We start from the raw sequence: 11,504 nt of genomic DNA on the forward strand, positions 1-11,504 counted from the left end.
AAGAACAGCAGAAAAAGTAAATCCAGATTAGGTTCCAGTATAAGAACACAGCACTCAAATTTCAATTTGCATACATTGCCGTTACAATGTCGCTTGTATAGTTGTATAGTAGCAAGATCACTCGTTAGCTCTCATTGAAGCAAAAACGCCCTACACATATTATAGAACATTGTGAATTTGCGATTGGATTATAGCACCTGTTTCAACAAAGAATGAAGGCTTTAGGCGATTTTCCATCAGAAGTCCCTTCGCATCTTATCCTTAAGTGAGACTTCTTTGTATGATTTGATTTTTCCTGTTGCTTGCCTTGAAGGTCTCCCAGCATATGTTTCTCTCATCTCCTCTGCTTCATCGCCTGCTGGTTTGTTCTTTGATTCTCTTTTAAGCTCTGTTGAAACTGAAGATGATACCTGACTAGACTCCTCGACAATACCATCGGGCAACGGAGGATCTGTGGATACTTTGATGTCTCTCTGAGATGTAACTTCTGTCGATTGTCTTCTTGAAGAGACTCTTCTGTCAAGTATACATTTAGTTACAACAGTCCTAACTCTTCTATTCTGAGGAATAGATGAAATTTTTATATCACTACAAAAACCTGCTTTCCCTGGTTCTCTCTTTCGTGTCATGTAGCTCTACTGCTTCGGGCTTAGACCCGATAGACAGATCACTCGCAGAGCATCTGAAATGGGATCATTTATGAACAAGTTATCAAGCAAGAAGAGCGGAAAAGGAGAGAACAAATGGAGCTTTATACAAACCCGGATTTTGCAGCAGCTTCTTGATCATCATGTATACCATTCAAGTTTTCAGTCACGCCTAGCTCTTGGATATTAAATCTCCTAGACTGTCTTCTCAAAGAAACCCTGAGAAATATGAAAATCGCAATTTTAGCAACCTTCAAAAGGGCACTCTACTTATAAACATGGCCTAACGCTTATTGCAGACCTCCTGGTCATATTGGTTGTCTGTGCTGACTCTCCTGGTCTGCCAATTATATCCAATACTTCGGAATTGGCGGGACTCGACCTTCCAGAAACTCTGCTCTAAGGAAAAAAGACAAATCCAGAATGACAAGTTTGTACAAGACAGTGGATGTAACAAAAAGCAGACTTAGCAAGAGAGAAACTGGACCTTTTGTTGTTGGCTTTGTCATTTATTTGCAATGAGTTACAGTCAGAACTCTCTGAAGCTTAAAACAGAACGGTGATAAGGTAAAGGTGTTTAGAGTTTCCAATGCTCCACAATGATAACCAAAACGCTACCACTATAATCTTAACCGTTGCTTTTATTACCAGTCTTATGATCCTCGCCATTTGGATGAAAGACTCCGGAAGCCCCACGAGAAGCGTTTGCACGATCCTGAGAGTTACAACAAAAAGTTTGAACAATCTACTAGTATGGTGCTAATGTCCTACTTTTAGAGGTTCGCAAAAGCCAATGCTCATAAGTACCTTGTCTTCTGATGCGTCGTGGTGTGTACATGGAAGCTTTTGTGGCTGGAAAGAAAAGTTTACACCCTCTCAACTATGTAATAAATATGGTAATCGGAAACTAACATACAAAATAAAACAGACCTCAAGCGGCAGTTTCCTAGCGATGAGTACCCCGTTCTTGCAACTAAGTTCGTGCTGAAGTGCCTTCAGCTGAAACACACAGAAAATTCCAGCTGAGGAACTTATAGTTAATGATTAAACAGTCCTGTGTTTAAGCAACTTGGGTTCCAGACTAGGAACATACTTGGTCTTTGCTTGTTCTGATCTCCTGCCAGGAAACAATAATGAAAAAATAACTTCGAATCACATTGTACTGCCTAAAATCACATATCCAAATAAATCACTCAAAAAAATTGAGATATACCGCCAAGATACGAGTGTTGGTCTGGGAAAGCTGCAAGTTCTGTGCTTGCACCATCTGTAAGTTGATCCTATATTTCTGCAGCTCACTTCCAGTCCTCTCAATGATTGCACTGTAATCACAAAAACAACAATACGCATTAGCAGCGAATCAACGTACACAAAACACTCACAAGTCTCATACTTTCTCTCCGTGAGGGCTTTCATCAGTCTCATGTTTTCCTGCAAAAATAAAAAAGAGAATGCGTTTGAATAAGGTAGAGAACGTCATAAACATTTTTAATGAACTCAATAAACATTTTGCCTTTTGAAGCTTTTCAGCGTATTCTTTGGAAGAGAGTGACATAGCTTGCTGCTGCTGATTCGCTCCATGGTTCATTAGCATCACTTTCTGATTCGGCAAGTTTGTGATATCTCCCAGTGTTCTTCTCTGTGCACTGTTTATCCGAGGATCCTGAATCATCTTCTCTCCTTTTGCTTTGTTAGTGGAAACACCTAAATATTCAACCAAATCCAAACGTAGCTAATCATCATCGAACACTCCACAAAAGCAGAATCAAACTCTAACAATCGATAAAGAACAACGAAACTCCAAGCAATTAGCTGAGATTCAATTTACAATCTAGATCGAAACGAAACCATACGAGATCCGATTGAAAGGATCTCTCGAAATGTGAGCTAAAGCAAGGCTAACGTCGAACCTTCAACGGAGTGATCGGCGACTTTAAGCACCGTCGTTCTCGTCCGCACCATCGGGAAGGCGGAGTATAAACCCTAATGCCCCCTTCGCGTCGCCTCTCTCGGGATCGGAATTGAAAAATTCCGGAGGGAAAATAAGAAGTGACTGGGTCAACGTAATGTCACCAATTTGGTTCGGTTTAACTTTAACCGGTTCGTTTGCTTTATTTAATTTCACCGAGTTTAAACGATTCATGTTTTTTTTGTTCGGTTAAATCTTTAACTGGTTCGCTTGGTTTATAGGAATAGACTATTAGATTGGTTTACGCGAATGTCACCAATTTGGCTCGGTTGAACCTTAACCGGTTCGCTTTCTGTATTTAATTTTAATTAATGTGCTTAAATGATTCATGGTTTTTGTTCGGTTGAATCTTTTGAACTGGTTCGCTTGGTTTATAGGAATAAACTATTAGATTAATTTTGCTCGGTTTAACCTTAACTGGTTTGCTTTCTGTATTTAATTTCACCGAGTTTAAACGATTCATGTTTTTGGTTCGGTTAAATCTTTAAGGGATTTTTGCAAAATTGACCTATAACTTAAAGTCAAACACAAAATTAACCTCCTTTTTTTTTTGAAAATTGGTTTTGCCCTATTCACCCCACAAGTTCATATAATTTACGAAAATGCCATCCATTTTTTTTTTATTTTTTTTTTCGAAAATGACATTTTTACTCTCTCACCCTCATCATCTTCAAGTAATTACAAGATTGCCATTGTCATCAATACCACAACCACCATGAACAACCAATTTGAAGCTCTTAATGCTCCTAAAATCGATTTACCCTTCTTCTTTTTCCATTCTTGTGACCTAAACACAACATATCTCTCACTTTCTCTCCACAATGAGCTAAAAAAACTCAAGATTTTGATTCTAAAATTTTTATGGTTCATAGAGTCATAGAAGCTAACGATTATGGGTGGGTGACTTCCGTTTGTGATTCTGTGTGCTTGGAGAAGCCTTATGTATGCTAAGGAACTTATCTCACTAATTTAAGGTATGACATCGAGTTTTTTTCCAGATCTGTTCGTCAGACGACTTACTTGGGAAGTCATCTGGCTGTAGACGACTTACCTTTCAGTCGTCTGGCTGTAGACGACTTACCTGGAAGTCGTCTGGTCAACGCAGAGGTTATTTTTGCAATTGACTTTGAAATCTGTAACCTGAGACGACTGAAAGTTAAGTCGTCTACTATTGTTTGGTTTCAAAAAAAATTCCAAAGAACCTAGACGACTTACATTTCAGTCGTCATAGGTTAGTTTTGTATTTGACTGGATAATTTCAGAAGTTTGACTTCCCCAGACGACTTACATTTCAGTCGTCTGGCGAAAATTAAAATAATAATATTTTTTTTAAAGTAAACGACTTACAATTAAGTAGTCATAGGTTAGTTTTGCAATTGAAAAAAAAAACTTCAAGATTTAATTATACACAGACGACTTATAATTCAGTCGTCCACCAGACGACTTAATTGTAAGTCGTCCAGGATTTTTTTTCGAGATTCTGGTCAAACCTCGTAAATCCTGGACGACTTACATTTCAGTCGTCTCGTGGACGACTGAATTATAAGTCGTCTGTATATAATTAAATCTTGAAGTTTTTTTTTTCAATTGCAAAACTAACCTATGACGACTTAACTTTAAGTCGTCTACTTTTAAAAAAAAATTATTATTTTAATTTTCACTAGACGACTGAAACGTAAGTCGTCCAAAAAGTCAAACTTCTGAAATAATCCAGTCAAATGCAAAACTAACCTCTGACGACTGAAATGTAAGTCGTCTAGCTTTTTTGGAGTTTTTTTTTAACCAAACAATAGTAGACGACTTAACTTTCAGTCGTCCGAAATAACAGATTTCAAAGTCAATTGCAAAAATAACCTCTGCGTTGACCAGACGACATATAGTTTAGTCGTCTAGACAACTTAGATTGAAGTCGTCCGCGTCTTCTCCACTAGTTTTTAAGTCTTCTACGTTAGTTTATGAATAACTTGTATTTTTAAGAGTGATAAGTAACTTCAAGATATGTAAAACTCATATTTACAAAATATGTTCTCTCCCTTAGTTTTACTAAATTTGACTAAGTTTTTCAATGCAAACTTATAAAAAATATGATATGCTTTGACTAGTTACTATTGTTTGTTTCCATCTCTTACCAACATTCTTGTTTATTAAGATGAGAAAAAGGCCATTGGAGTTTATTATTGCATATGAGAGATCCAAAGATAAGAAAAAGGCTACTGAAGTCTATTATTTCATTGATTTGTAAATGTGTAAACACATTGTTAGCACATTTAATACATCTTGGAAAACATTATTACTGATTTTACAAAAAATTCACAACTAAAAGAGTATACATGCAATTCATAAAACAGATCACAAACAAAACTATTATAGATCATTCATCTACAAAGACAAGCTTGGATTCCACTTGAGTAGACAAGACCAGACAACTTTTAAGAAGTTCAGACGACTTCTAAGAAGTCCAGACGACTTCCAGGAAGTTCAGACGACTTTGCCAGAAGACTTTTAGGAAGTTCAGACGACTTCCAGACGACTTTACAGGAAGTCCAGACGACTTTACAGGAAGTCCAGACGACTTTTAGGAAGTCCAGACGACTTCCAGACGACTTCCAGATGACTTCCAGACGACTAACAAGTAAGTCGTCCCAGAAGTTTTCCAGATCTGAAAAACCTGCATATTAAATCCAGATCTGAAAAACCTGCATATTCAAAAACGTTCAAATGGCTTAAAAACAGAAAAAAATGAGTGGAAGATTATATAAATCTACCTTTACAGAACACACAAAAATACATATCTAAAAATAATAGATCTACCTTTAAATTAGTGGAAGATGAGTACCAAATAATTAAAAACCTGCAAAAAAAAAATAGATTAGTAACAAAGACATGAGACAAAATTGAAAAATTCATATAAAGTTTGGTGTTTTCAAGTCAAAGAGATTAGAGTGGGTTTGGAGAGTTTTAGTTTGGGAAAAAAGTAAGAACTTTATACAACAAGAAGTTACCAAATGAAGAAAAATCAGACATAAGAACTTACCAAAACGCTCAGAAAAATCCAGACGACTTCCTGGAAGTCCAGACGACTTCCTGGAAGTCCAGACGACTTCCTGGAAGTCCAGACGACTTCCAGGAAGTCCAGACGACTTCCAGGAAGTCCAGACGACTTCCTGGAAGTCCAGACGACTTTGTCAGAAGACTTCCAGATGACTTCCAGACGACTTCCAGACGACTAACAGGTAAGTCGTCCCAGAAGTCTTCCAGATCTGAAAAACATGCACATCAAATCCAGATCTGAAAAACCCGCATATTCAAAAACGTTCAAATGACTTAAAAATAGAGAAAATGAGTGGAAGATTAGATAAATCTACATTTATAGAACACACAAAAATACATATCTAAAATTAATAGATCTACCTCTAAATTAGTGGAAGATGAGTACCATTTGATTAAAAACCTGCAAAAGAGATAGATTAGTAAGAAATACATGAGACAAAACTGAAAAATTCATATAAAGTTTGGTGTTTTCAAGTCAAAGAGATTAGAGAGAGGTTGGAGAGTTTTAGAATGATGAACATTACATTTTTGTTGCTGCCATTTGAGAGGAGGAGAGAGAATGTGTAAATTTTTCTTTATATAGGGAGACAAAAAATCTAATTAGATTAAATATTTTTGACTCAGACGACTTCCTGGACGACTTACATTTCAGTCGTCTGGTGAAGAAATTAAAACAGACGACTTACATGTAAGTCGTCCAGAAGAGTTTAATATTTTTAGCGGGAAATTAAATATTTTTAGCGGGAAACTAAAATAGAAGACTTTCCAGACGACTTACAAGTAAGTCGTCTGGACGACTGAAATATACGTCGTCCGGGTAAATTATTTAACAGACGACTGAAATATAAGTCGTCCACACCCTAAACATAACCCCTAAACTTAATTATTTAATTAAACACTTCATAAAACCAAATCAAACTTGAAAAGTGTTTACTATACACAGAAATAAACACATATAGGTGAAAACTAATTTTTGAAAAAAACATTTTAGTTTTCCAAAATCTAACCCTAACAATACATACAATACTACAACATATGTTTGCCAAACTCCTAAACCAAAGTATTTCATGATTCACTACTTCCACTCATATATCTTCAAAACAAATCAATTTTATCATATCTTAATTTATATCAGTTAAAACTGTTTATAATTACTTGATTTTTATTTTTTACGCATCAAAATATTTTTTTACAAGATTTATAAATTATTTTTAAAATAAACTGGTACCAGACGACTTACACTTCAGTCGTCCAGACGACTTACACTTCAGTCGTCCAGACGACTTACACTTCAGTCGTCCAGACGACTTCCAACATCTCAGACGACTCAGACGATTTACTGGGGCTATATTCGTAAAAATGGCTTCTGTTTTTTTGTTTGGTCACAAGGGGCTGAGCTGTAATTTCAATAGGCTTTTAGGTTAGTTTTACATTTGATTCAAGTTTGGGTATAGGTTTGGAATTAAAATCAAGTTGTGGGTTAGTTTTGGCAAAAACCCCAATCTTTAACTGGTTCGTTTGGATTATAGAAACAGACTATTAGATTGGTGTACGCGAATGTCACCAATTTGGCTCGGTTCAACCTTAACCGGTTCGCTTTTTGTATTTGATTTTAATTAATGTGCTTAACCGAGTTCATGGTTTTGGTTTTTAACGGTTAAAAGAACCACAGATTGTTAGTTAGTCGTTTCCTTCTTTCAAGAACCTCTGAAACGACTCGAATCTTTCAGAGCGGGGTCCATGGCGTTTTCGAAGCGTTCGTGGACGTTGTCTTCGTTGCCACCGGAGATAATAGAAGAAATACTCTACAAGGCTCCGCCTGAATCTCTACTCCGGTCAAAACCGACGTGCAAGCAATGGCACGCTCTCATCACCAGCAGAAGATTCATCTACGAACACTTGCGTCGCTCCCCGCAAAGATTCATAAGAACCAATGAGACAGTAGTACATATCATGGATCCGGTGACAGGAAGACGCTCAGATTCACCACTCCCAAAAGAGCTGTACGATGTAAGAGTGATGGTACACTGCGACGGACTCATGGTGTGCATGCGTGGTAACAGCCAATATAGAAACACCAAACTCGCGCTTTGGAATCCCGTTTTGAGGAAACTCGCCTGGATCAAACCATCGACATGTTTCACAACTTCTGATTACTACGGGATGGGATACGACGGCAAGAAGTCTCGATATGACTACAAGATCTTGAGGTTTACCGATCGTCGCTATGATGATATGCATAATAGTAATAATGATGATTATTATGCAGATGAAGCAGAGGTTGAGATATATGAGTGCAAGACTCGTTCGTGGAGAACTCTTGACGCCAAGGTTGATTGGGATGTAGATATCACGTGCAAAGGCGTGTCCGTGATGGGCAACATGTACTGGTTTGCTCAGAAGTATTGGGATGCTGAGAAGAAGCATAGAAACTACATTCTACGTTTCGATTTCTCAGCTGAAACGTTCAAGGACGTATGCTTTGCTCCTCCCTCTCGTGGCGATAATTATCTAGCCTGTTTCGATGGAGATAGATTGTCTTTGCTGCAGCAAGACCAAGAAACGACAAGCCCGATTGAGGTGTGGGTTTCAAGCAAGTTGGCTGGTGATGGGGATGTCTTGTTCAGCAAGTATTTCAGTGTGTCCCGCCCCGATCTTCCGGCGTTGCTGTTCCATACAGATATGGCTCATCCGGTGTACTGCGTTGGGAAGCACAAACGTGTTATGGCGTGGTGCGAGGGAGATGTGTATGATGGTGATGATAAGATTCCTCCTACTTGCGTCATTTTTTATGAAATTGATGAGGGTGGGGTAAGAAGACAGCTTGAGACAGAACGACACTACTACGGGTCTGGCTATTCTAGGACTTTTCTTTGTGGCTACGTATACGTTCCAAGTCTAGTCCCTCTTCCGGTATAAGGGGTGGATAAGAGGGTTTTGGTTCTGTGTTCTAAGCTTTAGTTTTAGTCTTTGTGTTGTTGATACTCTGCGCTGTATATATGTTACTGAAAATGACATTGGTTTTGGTTTTTGTATGACAATCTTGAGAGGGTTTAGGTTATGGTTCACAGATACTTATGAAAATGCAACTTATGAAAACTGTAATTAGCTCAATTTGAAAGAAAAAAAAAAGTCATTTTGTAGTAAAGTTTGATTGAATTCTATTTATATATAAAGAGTAAAGAAAAATCTACAGATTTATGAAAAACTGCAATTAGCTCAATCTGATAAAAAAAAAAAAGAGAAAAAAAGAAATCATTTTGTAGTAAAGTTTGATTGGATTGTATTTATATATAAAAAGTAAAGAAAAATCTACAGATTACCCCTAGAAAATATTTGAAGAATGTAGAGCATTGTTTGTTTGTAACATTTTTCTGATAAAAACATTTGTATTGCAAATGAGTAACAAACTAAACTGATCAACAACACTAACAGATTATTATTAGATTGAATTCCGGAGGGAAAGAAGAAAGAAAGACACGGTTCGGTTGGGTTTACTGAAACTGACACCCAACAATCTTGAGAGGGTTTAGGTTATGGTCCATAGTTGTATCATTTTCAACAAAACTTATGAAACATGATACAATGCTACTAGTAGGAAAGAGCTTTTCGGAACAATGATAATCAGTTCCTTGTTGAGATTCTTACTCGGGTTTTTTCACTCTCTTAATCTTCCTTATTCTCTAACATTTTTTATCTGTTTTCTCTGTTTTTGTCTGTGCAAAACTTTATTTTACCGAACTGATTTTTCATTCATTTTTGCTTTCTTTCTTACAATCATGTTTACCGGCGCTAAGCATGTTTCCTTGCTGACTTACATCTAATCTATACTTCTAGTTCTTATACTCATCTATACTTCTAGTTCTTATACTCATCTTCTAGTGTTAAACTTAGTTACCTTACTAGTTACATACTTCTAGTTTCGTAGACTAATCTTACTAACTAACTAGCTCTTAACATGAATATTCACTTGTAACTACTAGTTACATAACCAACTTCCTTGTTGACCTTGATTTTGACTTCTCTTCTTTGGTTTGGTTTAACCTTAACCGGTTCGCTTGCTTTATTTAATTTCAGGAAGTTTAAACGATTCATGTTTTTTGTTCGGTTAAATCTTAAATCGGTTCACTTGGTTTATAGGAATAGACTATTAATTTGGTTTACGCGATTGTCACCAATTTGGTTCGGTTTAACGTTAGCCGGTTCGCTTTCCGTATTTAATTTCATTAATGTGCTTAACCGATTCAAGGTTTTAGTTCGGTTGAATATTTTTAACTGTTTTAACGGTTATAAAAGAACGAACCACAGATTGTTAGTTGCTTCCAAGAACCTCTGAAACGACTCGAATCTTTCAGAGAGCGCCCATGGATTCTCCAAAGCGTTCTTGGTCGTTGTCGACGCTGCCACCGGAGTTAATAGAAGAAATACTCTACAGGGCTCCGCCTGAATCTCTGATCCGAGCAAAACCGACGTGCAAGCAATGGTACTCGCTCATCACCAGCAAGAGATTCATCTACAATCACCTCGATCGCTCCCGCAAAAGATTCATAAGAACCGTTGGTACGGTGCAAGTCTTGGATCCGGTGACAAGAACACGCTCAGAGACACCACTCCCAAAAGAGTTCCAACGTCCATATGGTGTAAGAACGATGGTTCACTGCGATGGGCTCTTGCTGTGTACGTGTGGTTACTTTAATTACAGAAACACCAACCTCGCGATTTGGAATCCCGTTTTGAAGAAAATCACATGGATCAAACCCTCGACGTGTTTCACAACTTCTGATTACTACGGGATTGGATACGACATCAAGAAGCCTCGTTATGAGTACAAGATCCTGAGGTTTACTGATCACCGCTATGATCATAATGTTACGTATGATGAAGATGGACCGGAGGTTGAGGTATACGAGTGCAAGACTAACTCCTGGAGAACTCTTGACACCGAGGTTGATTGGCAAGTAGACCTCTCGTGCAAAGGTGCGGCTGTGATGGGGAACATGTACTGGGTTGCTTGTAACCATGGTGAACAATATATTCTAGGTTTCGATTTCTCCGTTGAGAGATTCAAGGACGTATGCTTTTGTCCTCCTCCCGCTTTCAATAATTATCTAGCTTGTTACAATGGAGATAGATTGTCTTTGCTACAGCAAGATGAAGAAGAGCCATGGGATATTGTGGTGTGGGTTACAAACAAGTTGGCTGATGTGGATGTCTCGTTCACCAAGTATTTCAGTGTGTCCCGACCAGATGTTCCGGCGTTACTGGACCATACTGATATGGCTAATCCGGTATACTTCATTGGCAAGCAGAAGCGTATCATAGCATGGTGCGAGCGAGAGGTATTTGGAGGTGATGATGAGATTCCTCCTACTTGCATCATTTTCAATGAAATCGATGAGGGTGGGGTAAGAACACATCTTGAGACAGAACGACACTGCAGGTATGGCTATTTTGGGACTTTCTTTTGTGGCTATGTGTACGTTCCAAGTCTGGTCCCTCTTCCTGTGTAAGAGGTGGACAAGAGAGAGAGAGAGAGAGAGAGAGAGAGAGAGAGAGAGAGAGAGAGAGAGAGAGAGAGAGAGAGAGGGTTTTGTTTCATGTTCTAAGTTTAGTTTTAGTTTTTGTTTGTTGATCTTATGCACTATAAAAATGTTACTGTAATCGACATTGGCTTTTGTTTTATGACATTCTTGAGAGGATTTTAGGTTATGGTCTATATAGTTGTATCATTTTCAACAACACAAATGAAATCATTTGGAAAGTGGTCATATGTGGTTGGACCATAATAATTAATGCTCCACAACGTCATATATAGCCTTCAATTCCAACCGTTACTT

At 37.7% G+C, this 11,504-nt stretch overlaps 3 protein-coding genes across 6 annotated transcripts; 2 read left to right on the forward strand and 1 right to left on the reverse strand.

The window, feature by feature from the left end:
• Window positions 1-6: 6 nt before the first annotated feature.
• On the reverse strand, window positions 7-3,103 carry LOC103847557 (SHUGOSHIN 1). Of its 4 annotated transcripts, none has more exons than XM_009124659.3 (13): window positions 2,558-3,103; window positions 2,161-2,351; window positions 2,041-2,078; window positions 1,861-1,969; window positions 1,741-1,764; window positions 1,578-1,646; window positions 1,455-1,499; window positions 1,296-1,362; window positions 1,135-1,192; window positions 949-1,041; window positions 762-866; window positions 599-682; window positions 7-513 (listed from the first exon to the last, which is right to left on the reverse strand). In XM_009124659.3, the coding sequence occupies exons 1-13, from the start codon at window positions 2,607-2,609 to the stop codon at window positions 237-239; spliced, it is 1,212 nt and encodes a 403-aa protein (XP_009122907.1). In that variant the 5' UTR covers window positions 2,610-3,103; the 3' UTR covers window positions 7-236. The 4 variants fall into 4 exon arrangements, with proteins under 4 accessions (XP_009122907.1, XP_033144716.1, XP_009122915.1 ...); XM_033288825.1 differs by having other exon boundaries at window positions 7-516; window positions 1,135-1,147; window positions 2,558-3,098; XM_009124667.3 differs by having other exon boundaries at window positions 7-516; window positions 1,135-1,186; window positions 2,558-3,098.
• Window positions 3,104-7,407: 4,304 nt separating this feature from the next.
• LOC103847587 (putative F-box only protein 15) lies at window positions 7,408-8,586 on the forward strand. Its single transcript, XM_018659398.2, has one exon. It carries the CDS (start codon window positions 7,408-7,410, stop codon window positions 8,584-8,586), a length of 1,179 nt encoding a protein of 392 aa, XP_018514914.1.
• Window positions 8,587-10,031: 1,445 nt separating this feature from the next.
• LOC103847579 (putative F-box only protein 15) lies at window positions 10,032-11,177 on the forward strand. The gene has a single exon (XM_009124677.2). It carries the CDS (start codon window positions 10,032-10,034, stop codon window positions 11,175-11,177), a length of 1,146 nt encoding a protein of 381 aa, XP_009122925.1.
• Window positions 11,178-11,504: the final 327 nt, after the last annotated feature.

The sequence above is a fragment of the Brassica rapa genome, chromosome A01, assembly GCF_000309985.2.
Source record: "Brassica rapa cultivar Chiifu-401-42 chromosome A01, CAAS_Brap_v3.01, whole genome shotgun sequence".
NCBI lineage: Eukaryota > Viridiplantae > Streptophyta > Magnoliopsida > Brassicales > Brassicaceae > Brassica > Brassica rapa.